At 37.4% G+C, this 19,997-nt stretch overlaps 1 protein-coding gene across 1 annotated transcript in view; it reads left to right on the top strand.

The window, feature by feature from the left end:
* The window catches only part of LOC126415813 (mitogen-activated protein kinase kinase kinase 15), a 166,146-nt gene that overhangs the window by 136,270 nt on the left and 9,879 nt on the right, over nt 1-19,997 (top strand). The window contains exons 22-23 of the mRNA XM_050083458.1: nt 15,882-15,987; nt 18,548-18,899. Of these exons, the coding sequence (XP_049939415.1) occupies nt 15,882-15,987; nt 18,548-18,899 (458 nt within the window). The remainder of the gene's footprint in view (nt 1-15,881; nt 15,988-18,547; nt 18,900-19,997) is intronic.

The following is a 19,997-nucleotide window of genomic DNA, read 5'->3' as shown; positions in this document are numbered from 1 at the left end:
AAAAGACACAAAATCTCCAAAATTGGCGATCTTTTACAGAAGTTCGAAATTTAGCATGGAATTAAGTGTGATATGCTTATAATAGTTTCCACAACGAAACTTTGTTTCAAAACATGGCAGAAAAGCCAAAGAGATTCTGGTCATAAGTAAAAAGTGGTAACACAAAATGCCTTCTCTGCATGATAGCAATGAAGATACTATCGAAGCCAAAGCAGAGTCACTAAACACAGCCTTCCGAAATTCCTTCACCAAAGAAGCCAAAGTAAATATTCCAGAACCTGAACCAAGAACAGCTGCCAACATTAGTAATGTAGAAGTAGAGATCCTCAGACTAGTGAAGCAACTTAAATCACTTAACAGAAGCAAGTCTTCCAGTCCAGATTGCATACCAGTTAGTTTTCTTTCGGAGTATGCTGACACATTAACTCCATACTTAACAATCATATACATCCGTTCACTCGACGAAAGATCCGTATCCAAAGACTGGAAAGTTGCACAGATCGCACCACTATTCAAGAAAGGTGGTGGTGGTGGTGGTAGTAGTAGTAGTAGTAGTAGTAGTAGTAGTAGTCCACTAAATCACAGGCCCATTTCGTTAATGTCAATATGCAGCAGGATTTTGGAGCATATATTGTGTTCGAAGATTGTGAATCACCTCAAAGAAAGTGGTCTATTGACACACAGTCAACATGGTCTTAGAAAACGTTGTTCTTGCGAAACACAAATAGCTCTTAACTCGCACGAAGTGTTGAGTGCTGTTGACAAGGGATTTCAAATTGATTCCATATTCCTAGATTTCCAGATGGCTTTTGACACTGTACCACACAAGCAGCTTATATTGAAATTGTGTGCTCATGAAATATCGTCTCAGTTCATGTTCTATCTGAGAGGTCTCAGTTCATAGCAATTGACAGAAAGTCATGGGGTAAAACAGATGTGATTTCTGGCATCCCCCAAAGTTCCTTATCTATATAAAAGATTTGGGAGACAATCTGAGCAACCGTCTTAGATAGTTTGCTATTGACTAGTAAAGTCATCTGAAGATCTAAACAAATTACAAAATGATTTAGAAAAGATACCTGTATGGTGCAAAAATTGGCAATTGACTGTATATAATGAAAAGTTTTGAGGCCAACGATATGAGTACTAAAAGGAATCTGTTAATCTTCGATTACATGATAAATCAGTCAAATCGAAAGGCCGTAGATTCAACTAAATATGTAGGAATTACAATTAAGAACAACTTAATGGAAAGAACACATAGAAAATGTTGTGGGGAAAGCTAACCAAAGACTGTGTTTTATTGGCATGACACTTAGAAAATGTAACACATCTACTAAGGAGACTGCCTACACAATGCTTGTCCACCCTCTTTTAGAATACTGCTGCACAGTGTGGGATCCATTCCAGATAGGATTGATGGAGTACATCGAAAAAGTTCAAAGAAGGACAGCACATTTTGTATTATCGCAAAATAGGAGATCACTGAAATGACACAGGATTAGGGAAGGACATCATTAAAAGAAAAGAGTTTTTCACTGCGGAGAAATCTCCTCATGAAATTTCGATCACCACCTTTCTCCTCTGAATGTGAAGATATTTTTTTGTTGCTGACCTACATAGGGACAAACAATCACCATAATAAAATAAGGGAAATCTGAGCTCGTACGGAAAGATGCAAGTGTTCGTTCTTTCCGCGTGCTATCCGAGATTGGAATAATAGAGAATTGTGAAAGTGGTTCAATGAACCCTCTGCCAAGCACTTAAACATGATTTACAGAGTATCTATGTAGATGGAAACTGACTGAAGCAATCTGTGACAGATGTCAATTCTAAATGTAATGTATTTACAGATGATTTTCTATCAATCTTTAATATCTGTTTGCTTAAGAAAATAATAGAGTATGATACTTATAGGAGAAAAATCGGTATTATAAAAGGAATTAAATTATCACCTGCAAGGAGAAGGAAATTAGAGAAATGGTGCTTGGGCGAGACATCAGATGTTGTTATGAAATGCCAATAATATTTCATCAATGCAGTTGACAGACATCTTCAGGCCTGTCATACACACTGCTGAGCTATGACTGAACCCTCCTATTTATGCAGTCTAAGTAAGAAATGCGCAGGCATGAAGGTACCAAATTTGGTGGCTGAGAGCAAAGATTTGCTGACCAGTAGTGGGAAGAACAGCTATACCACCTGTTGCACGATGAACCCAAGATATTGGTGAATGCGCAAAGGCTGGTGCAATGCAATGCTGCTGCAGCACCTTTTGTTAGAAGTTGTATGCCAAAATAGGTGTCTGTACTGGTGTGTGACCATCCTCACTGCTGTCATCCACATATTTAAGTCGTCACTGAAGTGTCGTCTCTTGCATGACCAATAGCTTCCATTAGTGGCTGCATTCACTTTAATATTGCCATTGCTGGATCCCATGCAGTGCTAAGTTGGAAAATTGTGCCTCTGTTTGAATGATTAGTTGAAATTGCTTGAAATGGTTAGGACAAACAGAGAAGTAGGACTGATTCCATATTACAAGAAATACTGTCTTCTATTATGGGAAGTGATTAAAAACTCAAAACATCTCTGTATAATGTTTGAAATGAATATTTCAGATAGTAAAATCAAATCTATGTGGATGATATGTAATAGAGAAACTGTGAAATCCATTAAGGAATGTGAGGACTTTGTTGTTAAAAAGAAAACCATCAAATAATTAAACGGCAGCAGTCAGGTAGCCATTGTATTTAAAAATCACTTCCTTGAAGTAGCTCAGGGGATTCACATTGACAGTTCAAACAATGAAGCGAAAGAGTATATGCAAGAAGCAATGCTTCATGTGAGGGGGAGGGAGGTCCCAGAAATAACTGTAATTGATCTGTTGCACGCGCATGCTCATAGTTACGCATTGTGCAACTAGGAGATGTTAGTTTGGGATCTCCCACATCACTAAGTAAGGTGGCGTAGTTGGACTTAAGTTTCTTTGTTTGTGATGCTCTGTTGTTTTTGTTCCTATTTGAACCCTTTGGCAATTAATGACACGATTAACAAGAAGGAGCAAAGAGTCTGTGTGAAATTTTGTTTTCTTTTGGCGAAAACTCCAGTGGAGACTATTGGGTTGCTTTGGCAAGTCGATAATGATCATGCTTTGTGGAAATAATAAGTGTTAGAGTGGTTTTCTTGTTTCAAATCTGGCATGTGTCAACTGAAGACATGCCATGCCCCTTTCGTCCTTTGATAGGAAGAAACAACGAAAACATTGCCACAATCAAATGTGCAATTGATGGCTATCCTCGAAGGACCATTGAAGAAATTTCTGAGGGCACAAAAGTGTCAAGGAGCATGATCCAGAGAATTTTAACAGGAGATTTGCACATGAGATGAGTGTCTGCAGAATTTGTTCTTCAGCTGCTCACAGATGACCAAAGAGAAAACCACATGAATGTTTGCTGCGACTTGAAATTCAGAACACTCCAAATTTTCATGAAGGAATTATGACTAGGGATGACAGTAGGTGCTATGGGTAAGATCCAGAGTTAAAGCAAGTGTTGAGCCAATGGAAAACTCGGACGTCACCATGACCCAAGAAAGCATGCCAAATGCGATCCAAAGTGAAAACAATGGTGATTTTTTTATTTTGATGTCAACAGCATTGTCCACAAGCAGTTTGTTCTTCCAGGACAAACAGTGAATCAACATTTTTATCTGGATGTGTTAGAAAGATTACAAGAGAGTGTTCAACGAAATCTGCCAGAACTGTGGAGAAATAGGAACTGGTTGCTCCACTACGACAATGCTCCGGAGCAACACAACTCTGACGATCTGACAGTTCGTGGAAAAAACAACATGAAGCTTGTACCTCCTCCACTCTTCTCACCTTGTCTGTCTCTGTATGACCACCTCGTCTTTTTTGAAAATTTGAAAAGGAAAGTGATTCAGTGACATGGATGGTATAAAAGAAAACACAGTAACAGCTTTGAACAGAGTTCCAGAACTGTTTTAAGCATGTGGCAAAAGTGTTGGGATGAAATAAAACTGGCCTGAAAAATATATACATTGAGGCAGATGCAGGATTGACCCTTGTTGATGACACCATGGAAGAAGCTGGAAATAGCTAACATTGGTGTTGATGCAGCACTTGCTTGAATTATCAAAATGTAGCATAGTAGTCCTGCCTGAGGGACAGCAGCAGTAACATTTCCAAAGTTCTGCTTTAGCTTCTTGAGTGTGTGAGGGTTTGCATGAGTACACTCGATCCTTGAATTTGCCCCACAGGTAAAAATCATAGGGAAAGAGATCAGATCATTGACGTGCCTAGGAGATTAAACTGCCTCTACTGATAATTTACCCCTCGTTGAACACCTTATGTTTTCATGACAGGGTTATCAAGGTAATGTGTACTGTTGCTCTGTCTTGCTGAAAATATCAATAAAGTCATTCATTTTCTGTGAGTTGATCCATATATGGATTAAACAATTTCTCTACCTACTTGTTAGCATTAACAGTTTGCAAAAGAATTGTGTCATGATGGGGAAACCAGAGATTGCACGCAAACACCAATCTTGATATTATGGAAAGGATCATCAAGTTACTGCCAGGGAATTTCAGGTGGATAATGGTGCATGTCCTGAGAGGTCACATACTATTACAGGCTGAACCAAGCATCATTTGAAGAAATGAGAAACTGATGCTCCGAAAATTCATTTAGATACTTTAATCTGTGCCATGACAGTACATTTTTAAGAATACAGATGGAGGTCCATTCTGATGATGTTTTGGTATGTCAATCTCTTAATTTCCACTTGAACAGACAAACAGTATTGAGATTTCGTCAGACTTTGTTCCAGGCTTTCCTTCACTTGAGGAATGTTTGTGGAGTTCAAACTCTTTCTGGATAGTTAAAATTCTTATTTGCTACAGAGTCCATTTCAGGCTATTTTGCTGCTAAGTTTTGAATTGCAGACTTTACTAGAGTTTTTGCCAAAACAATTCCAACCTTAAACTCTTGCACAATAAGTTTTGCACACTTTGTCTATGATTGTCCACTCAAACATAATGACACAGCGAAGTACTTTGAACAGAGCGTGCTAGAGATGCACTTGTACAGGCATGTGACAGCAACTGATTGGTGCATTGAAATCACAGTATCCAACATTTTCTTGATGGGCAGATCTCCTGTTCACTAACAAGTGTGCCTTCCATGTCAGTCTTATAAATGTTTTCAGGATGGTTTTATTTTGTCAGCCTCACTACTTATCTGCTTTTCAAAGGAACTGGAAACATTATGTATGCAATAACCATAACAAACATTTCTCAAAATAAGATAATTAAATCTAAATTTGGATTTTAAAAGAATCTCTCTGCAGAACAAGCTGTTTTTTAATTCACTAATCAGATTACAAAAAACTGAAATCACGAAACATTGTCAACTTGTATTATCTGTGACTTGTCAAAAGCGTTTGATTGTTTGGTTTGCAGTATTCTCCTAGAGATTATCAAATATTGTGGTAACAGAAATTTTGTTTTGTAACTGATTTTCAGTCCACCTAACTAAAAGGGTCAGAGTATTGAATTAAGGAACTCAGGGAGTGTACAGTACACAATGAAATAGCATCTTCAGAATAATCACAACAGATGTTCCACAGGGAATGATAACGGGTCCATGCTCATTCTTGATATGTATATAAATGGTTTCCATCATATATCCTAGAAGCAGAAATAGTTCTTTTTGTTGATGATTGAAGTATTATAATCAAGCTTAGTGGAGTAACTTCAGCATTTGGTATTGCTTTCTTTCTGATGGACCCGCAGCAGGCATTAGTTCAAAGAATGACGTATATATATTCTTTCAGATTTTTAGGAGAGTAAGTAAAAGTATTTAAAGAAAGAAAGTATATGTTTTTTATTTTATCAATAGTTTTTCGTGGAGCACTTAATCATTTCCTTTGGAACACCAGTGTTATGGGAAACCCTGCTCTACACAAATATCCCAGTAACAGAAACAATCGAAATTATAAAGAACAACTTGATACACAATGGGACTGTATCTACTATTGAAGCATATGGAATAACAGAACTATTATAATTTGCCATATCACAAATTATTATGAACTGGAGAATAAAATTTGGAAACAGTCTGATGGCATAAAAATGGATAAGTGCATTGCAGGCAGAATTGCAGGTATATTTATTAATACACTAAAGGAGAAATTATTCAGTCCAAATAGAAAACACAATAAAATTTCTACATAGGTTACCCAAAGGACATTAATGCATATTTGGAACTTTAAGTGTACATCCATACAGACACATAGCCAAACAAAATTCTTAATGTGCAAACAGAACATAGCTGGAAAACTTGTAGAGCAGAGACTTTTCTCTGGCCTAGCACAAGGTGTGCAGTAGGAACAACTGCCACCCCATGCAGCCTTTCTGACAAAGAGGGAGTGTCTTAACAAAATAAATTTACTTTTGTGGCAGTAGATTCAAACTATATGCAAATTTCCAGTTCATTTGCTATATCACAAAAGTCAATCCACTTAATATTCAGAAAGATGATGAAATTAACTGTCAATTAAACCATATCAAACTTACTTACTTCCTACAATAGAGATGTAGATGACACACTATTACTGGCAAATGGTAATGGCAATGACGTACAAATGATTAAAAAACAGTTATAGCTCGCACTCTAATATAAAATTAAAATGGAAGTAGAAGAAAACAACTCAGTAAACTTTCTAGACTTAACAATAAGTAACAGTAACAACTACCACAGATCTGAAACCTATAGGAAACCCACCAAAACAGACATCATCACATAAACAAACACTCCTGTCATCCTAATTCATATAAATAGCTTTCTTTGCATCAATGGTTAATAGAATCACTATTTTTCCACTTGACGCTTTTGAAGTACAAAAGGAAATAAATCATTACAATACACAGGGCAGCAAAATACTTTCAACACCCCAAGGGTGCATACAGACTGAAGCACATGATATATGTAGGGAATAACATTAAAAACAGAGGGATGAATCACAAATAAACCTCCACTATGTCACAGCACCAAACATTGGGCATACTTCAAGAAAACTGAACCACCTATTTTAAAATATGGCAGTAAAACTAGCATTTCATATCAATTAGAATTTGAAAAGAAAAAAGTTATCAGGAAAAGCCCAAATCCCAATTTTATCAAGTCTCATAATTTGCAAAATCTCGTGTGATGATGGCAGAAAATTTTACATGAGACAAACAGATAGGAATTTCAGAATGGGGTTGAAGGAACATGCCTGGGACTCTGTGACCAATCAATCTACATTTTACGTGCACCTACACAACCAAAAACACAAAGCAGAAAAAAATGGAAAATGCAGTGAATATTCCACATAGGGTAGCCCGAGGACATAAATTAATATTCTGGAAGAACTTGGAATCTACACTCACACAGACACATACTCAACAAAATTGTTAATGAATAAACAGAACTTAACCAGAAAGCTTTATTGACATCATAAAAGAAAAAAGGATAAATTTTGAATGTTTCATGACACACAAAAACAATATAATACTAAACAAAAATATCCTCATAAAAGAAGCAAAAAAAATTATAGCTGTACAATCATTGTAGTATACTTATAATTGCTGATTTTCTGCAAATAAAATTAATTGGAAACATATAAGCATCATTAGAGGATTGCAGAGTTTCACAACAATATGTAGTAATGAAAGTTTCTTGGGCTTCCAGCCACATCAAGTGGTTTAAAATCAATGAGCTTTCGGCCGAGTACTCCTAGGCCATTGTCAAGTGCGACTGCCTTCTGGTTGCTGCTAGCATCCTTATATAGCCGTGCTGCCTTCTGTGACATCACTGGTACCCACTCTGGCAACATATATGGTAATGTTTGTGTTGTGCAGCTGCCGCGCTCGCTGCAACCCTCCGATGGCCAGAGCCGACACTGTGCTTAGCTGCAGGCCGCCGTCTTTATTGAGTGTTTTGTCACGAATTTTTATTTCGATTGCTTCTTTTATTATGTTATCCCTAAAACTGTTAGTCCGTGTGATAATATGTGTCTCATAGAATACGATACGATGACCATTTTCTAATACATGCTCTGCTACAGCTGATTTCTCTGGGTACCGTCCTTGATTTCCTCGTCTGCCACAAAGCAAGTGGGTGTCTCAGCCACAGCATTTACCGCAATCCCACCCAAACAGACCGATCTCTGCACGCTAACAGTTATCATCATCCGTTGCAGAAACATTCTGTGTGCATCGAGCCGAAACCGTCTCAGATTCACAAAACTTGCCGGAGGAACTGTATAACGTACGGAAAGTATTCAAGGAGAATGGCTACAGATTTCTCAAGGTATCTTTCTGAAAATATGTAAGCAGAAAGACTCAGAGGAGGACTCGAAGAAGTTTGCGTTTTCACCGCTCAGTGTCAGGAAAGCTAAGCTGGCCCCTAAAGAGGCATAAAATTGATTCGATCTTCAGGGCTCTAGCAAAAATTCAACAATTCTTGAGGCCAGTGAAAGACGATGTAGGCCTCAGAACGCCAGGAGTATATAAAATACCATGTGGGTGTGGTCAGTTCTATATTGGACAGACTGTGCGTGCCATTGAGCAGTGCTGTGTAGAATGGGGAGAGATGTTTTAGTCTACGGTACCTAGAGAAATCAGCAATAGCAAAGGAAGCATTAGAAAACAGTCATCGTATTGCATTCGACGAGATATCTATTATCACACGGACTAACAGTTTTTGGGATAGCACAATAAAAGAAGTGATTGAAATAAAAATTTGTGACAAAACACTCAATAAAGAGGGCGGCCTGCAGCTAAGCAAAGCGTCGGACCTAGCCATTGGAAGGTTGAAGCGGGCGCAGCAGCCGCGCAATACAAACATTACCGTATATGGTGCCAGAGCGGGTACCAGTGACGTCGCGGAAGGCAGCGCGGCTATATAAGGATGGCAGCAGCAACCACAAGACAGTCACCACTTGACAATGGCTGAGGAGTACTCTGCCGAAAGCTCTTGTATTTTAAACTACTTGATGTGGCTGGAAGCCCAAGAAACTTATTATCACTAGAGGAGGCTGTCAAATATTAAGTGTTACTATAAACATGATCACAAACGGATATAAGTGCTGTCATAAATGTAATCACATACAAAAATTATCAATAGCACAAAATCTGAGAGGTAATGAAAAGATGCTCTAGGATTCAATATTGTAATACATATCTTAATGTCTCAAACGTAAGGCAAACAGCTACTAACATCTACGTAAGCCATGTGCTGTTGTATTACACTATATTGAAGGATAAGCTAAAAAAACCTTTAATATAGACATAATCCATGTACTCTTGTAAGACAATAATACAGGGTGATTCAAAAAGAATACCACAACTTTAGGAATTTAAAACTCTGCAACGACAAAAGGCAGAGCTAAGCACTATCTGTCGGCGAATTAAGGGAGCTATAAAGTTTCATTTAGTTGTACATTTGTTCGCCATTTCAGCCAATAAAGTTTTTGGTCCCTTTTTCTTCGAAGGTGCTACTGTAACTGGACTACAGTATCTGGAGATGTTAGAGAATTGGCTGTTCCCTCAGCTCGAACAAGAAGCACAACAATTCATATTTCAGCAGGATGGAGCGCCACCACATTGGCACTTATCTGTCCGTAACTACCTGAACGTCAACTACCCGAGGCGATGGATCGGCTGCCAGGCAGCCCGTGACAGAGCACGTCATCACTGGCCTCCAAGAAGCCCTGATCTTACCCCATGCGATTTTTTCTTATGGGGGTATGTTAAGGATATGGTGTTTCGGCCACCTCTCCCAGCCACCATTGGTGATTTGAAACGAGAAATAACAGCAGCTATCCAAACTGTTACGCCTGATATGCTACAGAGAGTGTGGAACGAGTTGGAGTATCGGGTTGATATTGCTCGTGTGTCTGGAAGGGGCCATATTGAACATCTCTGAACTTGTTTTTGAGTGAAAAAAAAAACCTTTTTAAATACTCTTTGTAATGATGTATAACAGAAGGAAGGTTATATTATGTTTCTTTCTTTAAATACACATTTTTGAAGTTGTGGTATTCTTTTTGAATCACCCTGTATAGTACAGAATATGTTGTATAACAGCTACCAACATAGACGTAAGCAATATATTTTTATCATATAGTATTAGATGAAAAACTGAGCCATCATTCCACTTAAAATAGCAAAAATTGCTGAAATGAGCTCATTGTGATGTGAGTGTACTGAATTAAGAGTCAATTGCAGCAGAAACCTGGAAGAACGTATATAATATGTCATATTTGAAAAAGAAAATAATATTTGTTTTTCTGCAAACTGAAAGTTGTTGTTAGATAAAATACGCTACATGCAGTTCAATATTGTACAAGTCCTGACCACACTGTTCTAAATACACTGATGAGCAAAAACATTATGACAACCTGCTTAATAGCATGTTGATCCACTTTTAGAAACTACAAAATTTTGTGTAGAGAATGTATATAAGCAAGTGTTTGTGAGCTTAAACTAAGTAATGGTAATTTTATAATTGTAATTATGTATAGGTGCCCATTGGGAAATATTCAACTATTTCTGGAAAACTCTGGTTCCTTTTTATGCTATCTGTCAGACGGAGGGAAGCAAATTATTATTTGTGGGGATTTCAGTGTAGATTTTCTGAAAGAGTCTGATACAAGGAATGATCTTGAAGTAATACTGAGTTCTTTCAGTTTGACATCAGTTATTGAGTTCCCTACTCATTTAGCACAGGAAAGCAGCATACTAATAGATAATATTTTCATGGACCAAAATATATGTAATCAAATAGATATTTATCCTATTAAGAATGGTCTTCCTGAATATGATGAACAGCCAGTGATAGTATATGACATAGTTCCAGACATAAATGCAAAACGGTCCTCCAAAATGGTGCATTCAGTTAGCAATTTAATGATTGCAAATTTTAAGGAAAGTTTGCAGCAGTTAGACCATGATGAGGTGCACCGGGAACCTGATGATAATGTAAAAAATAACTTATTTCATTGTACATTTGTGAGTATTTCTGAAAACAGTTTCTCTAAGAAAACAGTTTACTGTAACATCAGACTGAATGAAAAGTTTATTAACAAAAAGTCAGAAGTGGAAAATATTTTTAATAATCATTTTTAGATGTTGTGGAGCTATATATGGAAGAGGCAACATGTATGCAATTGGATAAAATTGAAATTCTACCTACCTGTCCTGCTGAAGTTACGAAAATAAAAGATTGTTCCCAACATACAAGTAGAATTCTCAGCCAGATATGTAATAGGGGCATTTTTCCTGACAGAATGAAATATGCTATTGTTAAACCATTCCATAAAAAGGGGGATAGGTCTGATGCCAAAAAATAATGCCCAATCTCACTTCTGACAGCTTTGTCCAAAATTATTGAAAAAGTAATGTGTTCAAAGTAACTTCACATACTTGTAAAAATAAAGTACCAACAAAATGCCAATTTGCTTTTCAGAAAGGCTTTTCAACAGAAAGTGTTATATATGCTTTCACTGAACAAATATTAAATGCTCTGAGTAGCTCGAACATCACCAATTGTGATTTTCTTTGGTCTCTCGAAGGCTTTTGATGGAATTTTTCTAGGCAAGCTTAATATTGTGGTATGAGTGGGACAGTGCACAAATGGGTTAGTTCATATTTAACTGGTAGAGTACAGAAGATTGAAATAAACAGTTCACATAATCTGCAAAAATCAGTAGATTCCTCAAACGAGGTGAGTATCCAGAACGGGTCCCACAAGGTTCAATCTTGGTTCCCTTATTGTTCTAATGTATATTTATGACTTGCCACTCTATATTCATGAACATGCAAAGCTAATTCTCTTTGCTGATGATAAAATTATAGTAATTGCACCCAACAAACAAGACTTTGCTGAGGAAATTGTAAATAATGTCTTTTAGAAAATTATTAAGTGTTTCTCTGCAAATTGACTCTCATTTAATTTTGATAAAATGTAGTATATAGAGTTATGTACAGTAAGTGACACAACTCCATTAATAAATGTAGAGTTGGAACAGAAGTCTGTAGCTAGGGCAGAATATTTCAAATTTTTGGGTGTGTGCGTTGATGAGAGATTGAATTGGAAGAAAAACATTGATGATATGCTGAAACGATTGTTGGGGTTATTGCAAATTTTGCTGATAAACATAGAAGTAAATTATTCATTCACTGCTTTCATATGGCATCATATTTTGTAGTAATTCATCATTAAAGAAAAAAGAATGCATTGCACAGAGGCCTGTAATCAGAATAATAGTTGGAGCCCAGCCGACATCATCTCGCAGACATTTATTTTAAGAACTAGGGATATTCACATTAGCTTCACAATATTACTTACGAAATTTGTTATTAATTACCCACCCCAATTCAAAAGCAATAGCAGTATACATAGCTACAACATGAGAAGAAAGACTGATCTTCTCTACTTTGAGTTAAATCTAACTTTGGCACAGTAAGGACAGTAAGGGGTGAATTATGCTGCCACAAAAATCTTTGGTCACTTACCAAATAGCATCAAAAGTCTGATAGATACCCAGCCATAATTTAAAAACAAACAGATTAAAAGAATTTTTGAATGGCCACCACTCCTACTCAATAGATAAAGTTTCAGATATAAATTAATCTTTAAAAAAGGGAAAAAGAAAAACAAATTATGACATGCAAAGGAACCTTTTGAAACTGACACATTCCACATCATTACAAAGTGTCGTAGTTATGATCTATGGAACAACTATTAGTGTAATCTAATCTAATCTTTAGAAAGCAATGCAGCAGCAGTTCTGCATATCATGGATTTGAAACGTCCTTGTGTCACCACATGTCTACACACAGGTCATGCAATTCCCATAAATTATGGACTGGTGAACAACAAGTTTGTTTGCGTGGGCATCATCCACAGCAAGCACAGAAATATTAGTTTTGTAAATAAAAAACACCTTTTTCTTCCAGTAATGTACTTTATTTGTTCCAGAAGCATTTGATCTTTTACTTTGACATCTTCAGTATAATCTAGAATGGTATGGTTTTGTTTTGTTGCGCACTATTTGTAGTTTAGAGAATAGTTTGTGTCTCACATTTTATGTAAATACTTGATTACTTACAGTTATTCGAATTTTCGGATGGCATCTGCATTTCCTCTCATCAGGCCTCATGCTGGAGGTCACACTTTAACTTCACTTATGAAATTGAAGAACATTTTCCTGTTATGAATTTGCTGTTCATAATTTTCATGTTATTTGTGCTAACTGCTGTGGAGCACATTATTCTTCTGCCACTAGCTGCAGGCATTTTACCAAAAACTATGATTTAAAGTTGTAACTAGTGTGTGTGTTCACTTTATCTCTCTTCTTGTTTCATTCATTTATGTACATGTTGCCAACCCAACAAAGTACTTGCTGAAAACTAACATCTGTTCATTTCGGTTCTCATTGCATCTGTGTGTGTGTGTGCGTGCGTGCGTGTGCGCGCAAGGAGGGAGGGAGGGAGGGAGGTAGTTTTTTTGGGGGGGGGGGGGGGGGGAGGGTGGGTAGTGAGAGCAAGTCGTAAAAAGTTGTGTGTGGATGTAACCTAGTAATACAAAGAGGGTTTCTAGTTGACTGATCAAGTATACATAACAAATAACTCACTGTTTACATGAGTACATACTATAGTAGAATAACAACTCAAATCAGCTGAACATCAGAAATTTCTACAGTTTGCCATTACTACGAACACACACACACACGCGCGCACACACACACACACACACACACACACACACACACAACGATAACAGTTTTCAGTATGTTGTAACATACTGAAGAGAGGCAACATATACATAAACAAAGAAAATAGTAAGAGAGACAAAGTGAACACGCACTAGTTACACCTTTAAACCACAGTTTCTCGCAAAATGTATACAGCTTGTGACAGAAGAATGATAGTGCTATACAGCAGTTAGTACAAAGAACACTGAAACTGTGAAGAAAACAAGTTCATAACGTAAAAATGTGCTTATTTTTTGTAAGTGAAGTTACGGTGCGACCTCCAGCTTGTGATCAGGTGAGAGGAAATGCAGTTTCCAACCAAAAACTCTAATAACTGTAAGTAATCACTTCTTCACATAAAATATAAAAGGTGAACAGTTTGACATCAGTAAATATGGCAAATCGAAATAAGAGTGAATCATTCAAGATAGCATGGAAGATGACTTAAAGTAAAAGGCAAAACATGACTGGAACAAGTAAAGTACAATGCAGCAGGAAAAAGATGTTCTTTTATTTATGAAACAAATATATGCTGGTGGTTTGTGTGCGTGATGCTACTGCCCGATAGTGTCCCAGGTGTGTCCCTTCTGGGTCAGAGCAGATGAATTTGGCGGCCAAGACATCCATATGAGTTCACTACAATGTTCCTCAAACCACTATAGCAGGATTCTGGACTTGAGACACAGACAGTTATTCTGCCGGAAGATTCCATCATCATGAAGGGGTGCATGTTGTCCACAATAGTGTTCAAGTAGTCCATAGTTGTCATGATGCCTTTAATTACTGCCACAGGTCCCATGGAAGCCCAGATGGATATTCCCAGTAGCATAATAGTTCCGCCACAGATCTACATCCACGGTGTGGGGCACATTTCGCGAATCCGTTGACCTGGGTGACAACGTATCTGCACACAACCATCATTCTGGTGTAACAAGCAACATTATTCAGTTGACCAGCTGAACACGTTTCCATTGATCCAAGGTCCAATCTCAATGATCCAGTAACCACTGCAGTTGTAATGGATGATGATGCTGAGTCAATACAGGAACATGTACGGGTCATCTGTTGCAGAGCCCCATGTTCAACAATGTGCACTCAATAGTGTGCTCTGAAACCTTTGTACCTGCACCACCTTGTACTGTATCGTCATATCTACCACAGATTGCCACCTATCCTTCTTTACAGAATGGGCATGGACATGAAACTGTTGAAAAGGTGACTTAATTTTCTTGTTTTCATTGACTAATGGTCTCTGTCATCATATTCTGAGGTAACTCATCACTGAGGAAAATGGTGAAGGATAACATGCAGTGTCCACTCTAGAACCTCTGTAAACAGCTCTTTATGCAGTTAGCTATTCTGACAACAGCCTCACTGTATTTTACTCTCTTATGAAGTTTGTTGTCAAGAACCAATCACAATTTCATAACAACAGTAACAGTCATAAACATAATACTAGAAGTAAAATTGATTTACACTATACGTCACTCATCCTTAGTGTGTCACAGAAAGGAATTAGTTATTCAGCCCTAAAAGTCTTTGAACACAGTGTGTGTTTTTTCTTTTTTTTGTGAAGGGTCAGTATGTTGCCAAATTTTCTGCTGAGAAGATGAACTACAACTGTAACAAATACATTGAACATGCAAATAATTGGTTAACTAACTGAAAGTATTGTGAATTTTTTGCATTCGAAGTAAAGGTCTGTCATGATTGTACTTGACTTGGTGCAAGTTTAGTTCTATTGTATTATCTCTTTGATACATGAAACCTTATGAAAGAATACATATTATATGAAGTAGACATCAAAACACCAGTAGACAAACATGCAGAGTCTAAAATATCACCATAGTTAATAGAAAATAGTCCTTTGTGGCTGAAGGGGAATTTTATATGTATTTTTATTGGAGTTACTATGATCACACTTGATTTTAGAAATACACTAACATACAAAACTGAAATTTCCTTGTCTCTTTTGTAGAATTTAATTTCAGTCTAGGTAACTGTGAATGTATGGATGTCACTAAATTTCCTTATGATTACTGTATCTTGTTTTTATAGGTGAATGTGGTGTTAAGACTTCATAGTATCAAGCCTCACTGGATGTTTGCATTAGACAATCTTGTACGTAATGCTGTTCAAGCAGCTATAACAGTCATGTCACCAGGTGAGATGATGATATTTCTCTAAACCATAATTGATGCAGAAAATGCCATATGTGTGAAATGTAAATACAGTTACTAAGTTACCGTATTTACTCGAATCTAATCCACACTTTTTTTCCAGTTTTTGTAATCCAAAAAACCGCCTGCGGCTTAGAATGAGTGCAAAGCGGAAGTTCTGAAAAATGTTGGTAGGTGCCGCCACAACTAACTTCTGTCGTCGAATATATGTAGCGTTTCACAGGCACAAAGATAAACACTGGCACCAAAACCTCTGCGTCAGTAAATAAATTTTAAAGAAAAAAGGTCGAAGACGAGCCTTTTTTCTCCGCCCTGAGTTTCGACCACTGCATTTTCATACATTATCCAACGAAGTAAAAACAAATTCCGTATTGTTCAACTTCGAATGTAGCGGCATTTCAATGCACTACAAAAATCCGACTGGCAAGACTGATTGGGATGTTTGTCAATATGGCCTACTCTGCGTTCTGAATTTTTTCCTACCTGTGAGAAGAGATGGTTGCTAATAGGAACTTTTATGAATTGTGAATCACATGCAGTATTCTCTTCACCATAATAATAATACGAATATAAACATTTTCCCATGTATTCTTCCGTGTTTGCTGCTATCTCATTTAAATCCTGTCTGCCTAATAAACTACGAAACTAGAGTGAGACAACAGCAAACGCGGACGAAAATACATATCATGTCATGTTTATATTCGTATTATTCTTATGCCGAATAGTGATACAGTCAGAATTGAAGCACGGCAATTGACTAGATTTTTTAATCTAAGATAACTCTAATTTCTGTGCAGAATGTAATGTACTAAAGAGGTGCCTGCAAAGACTTTCAAACGGAGAAAAATTTTCGCTAAACTCTCGTTCAGAACATCTTCTATCGTACGCAGTCTATTATTTGGTTCTTGTTGATTATTATCAAAGAAAGCAGCAGTGTAAGTAACAACAAATAGCAGTCTCTTGCAATTGTTTCGCTAATGAGACGATTCCTCTCTTTTTTAAAAAAAATTGTAAGCGGCGGTAGCGCGCACAAAAGCAAGCAATGCCGCGAGCGGCGACAGGTCATAAACACTCATTATCTGAATGCGACAAACAAATCATGACACAGTACAGTAATGCATTTTCAGCTTTGAGTGACGTAAATACCTATAACAAAGAGAACGGCACTTATCAGATCAAAGAAAAATAATCAATCAATTCAAACCAGACGAAGCATGTGAAAAAGGAAGGGTACCCGTATAAATACGGACGGAGCGCCTGACGCTTAGCAACGGCTACCTGGTAAAGCTTAAGTGTTAAGCTTACGACTCGAACCAAACTACTACAACTGTATCGTCATTCATTTGACCTAAATTGTGTCTCATATTACAATGGACCAACTTTGTTTCGATTTAGAGGTGCGGCCTAAAACTTTTCTCTCCCCTTGAATTTCGAGTCTCAGATTTCAGGTGCGGCTTAGATTCGGGAAATTTTTTTTTCCTCGATTGCAAGTCTCATTTTTCAGGTGCGGCTTAGATTCGACTGCGGCTTGAATTCGAGTAAATATGGTATGCCAAAGAAGGAATGTTGTTGTTACTATTAACAGATGTGTATGGGTATTGATTGTATTGTAGCAGCTTAAATGTGATTTATTTTTGTATTAGCTTTGCAGGATTTCCAGTCTATTTTTTGTAATCCCCCCCCCCCCCCCCCCCCCCCTCCTCCCACTTCTCTCTCTCTCTGTCTGAAATTGTACTTCCGAATTTTTCTAATGAGCATATTTTCATACTTGTCAGATATTCTCCCGTCTTTCTGTTTCTGATTTCCCATATGTGCAGACATAGTTGTATTCTAAAGACAAGAGACTTGGGATTTTCTGTTTTCTGTGTACTCTATCTTCACCTCAATTTTTTGAATGAAAGTACCGATACAGTCTGCCACAACATGTAATACAATATAAATAAGAAAAAGTAAGGGAACAAAATGTTAACGTGTCTCATATGTTCATTACAGTGCATCTTGTACTAAAGAGTAAAATATGCCATTTCAAGGTCCATAGTTGCCAAGGGGAAGAAATCACTGTTAATCTTGTGCCAGAGGAGGCACAAGGTGCAGGATTTTCTACTGATGGAAGAACTGTTTAGTGTATTTCCAAAGTAAAGTCGTTGTGTGTTTTTCCAATTATGGGCCCACTTCTTACTACAATTCATAAGCAGGCATATGTTAATTTTATTGATTTAATATTGGACTTCATTTTACGCAATAATTTAAGTGTTGAGTATTTTTCACTTTATATTCTGTATTTTCCTGCAATTTTTATGTTTATAGTTATAAACCAGTTGTCAAATATGTTACTTAATTGATTAAAAAACTGTTTGATGCTTCAATTTAACTGGAATCTGAGATTTGATAATAAGTATACTTAATTTTTATTTACACTCTTATAACCTTTTATTTGCACTCTTATAACCAAATGTTAATTTTAATCCCCTTCCTCACTAATTGAAGCTTAATTAAAGTGTTGCAAATGTAAAATGCTATTATTTGCTACTGTATCCCCCCCAGAGCTGGGTGCCAACTTGGCAGGTCAGGATAATCGTGAACAAAGTGTACCTGATGGACCTGATGGAAGCTCCACATCTGGCATGTCAACCGTCAACTCGGTGAAATCACAGAAAACTGTCGACAGCCTCTCCAATTCAGCCAAGTTCCGCCTGGAGTACCGAGAGCAGCTTGGTGTCCTGCGCTCAGAAAACTTGAGATTACTGCAAGAATTAGTGGACAGCCAGAAATCCTACCAGACACTGTTGCGGCAGGCCTTAGAAGATCATCGTTTGCAGTTGGCATTACTCTCTCAGACTGTGCAGCAGCTGAACCTTGTGTCATCATGCACTTGCCAATCACATGCTGATACAGGGTAAGAGGGAGAGGCTCTTGAGCATTTTATGAAATAGTTGAAGGTGCATTGGTGACAAAATTACTGCTTATTCACCGTTGTATCGAAAGGAAAGTCACTTGAGAAAACTATAAAATCAAACAGAGGCAGAATGGTTTGCAATAAGTTACCTTCAGGAGATGAAAATCTAATATTGCTGATAGACACATTTAAAAGTGAAAAAACTGTTCCTAGTTTCTAGAACTGTTAGTTCCCTCTTAAGGGTGGAGGGAGGGACATGTTGGGGAAGGTTAGAAAAGAGTGAAATAGCAGTAAGACTCCAGGGTGAGAGGGACTACTTGTTGTGAGGACAGGGAGAAACAGAAATCATATTTAACGTCCCCTACCCATCTGTTCTAAGCTTCCCCTGCCTTCCTCTCTCCCGCTTGAGGAAGGAATTAATTATTCCAAAAGTTTTTCTTTTATTTTATTTTTTAGTTCCATTTTTTAAATGTGTCTATTTGTAGCCCAAAAATTTCACCTCATGGGCGTTAATACTGGCCAGCTGTTCTGTCTCTGTATGAATTCACTACCATTTTTTAAAAATTTTCCATCTGTCATATTGTTGTTATCACTCATTCCTGTACTTATCCTTACAGTATATGTGAAATACTTGCTTTTAATCAGTAAGATACCGAAGATGAGTACTCATACAAGCCTTATGTAAATAATTAGCAGGTTCATATTTGTTGTTGTTAGAGGACAATACTTTTGGTACTGACTTACTTGTTCCTGTTTCTGCTGTTAATAAGAATAGTTTTAGAGAGGTAGCATCTTCTTTCTTCAAACTGGCCATGTACCTGTACTGGGATAATTCTGCCTGCTCATATTGTGACCCCAGCAGCCTCCCTTCTCCCCTCCCCACCTCCCACCTCCCCCCTCCCCCTACTCCTACTCTTCCTACACCACATTTTTCTTCTTCTTTGTATTATTATTATTATTATTATTATTATTTCACCTTCGTCCCACTCCTGTGCAGGGTTGGCTTGATTATGAATGGAATTGGCATTGTTAATTTAAGGTGTGGCTGGGTACCCTTCTTGCTGTGACCCCATTACCCACTGGGATGGAATGTGTGTG

The sequence above is a fragment of the Schistocerca serialis genome, chromosome 1, assembly GCF_023864345.2.
Source record: "Schistocerca serialis cubense isolate TAMUIC-IGC-003099 chromosome 1, iqSchSeri2.2, whole genome shotgun sequence".
In the NCBI taxonomy this organism is placed as follows: Eukaryota; Metazoa; Arthropoda; class Insecta; order Orthoptera; family Acrididae; genus Schistocerca; species Schistocerca serialis.
Note: the sequence above shows the minus strand (reverse complement) of the source record. Positions and strands in the feature narration are given on the sequence as shown.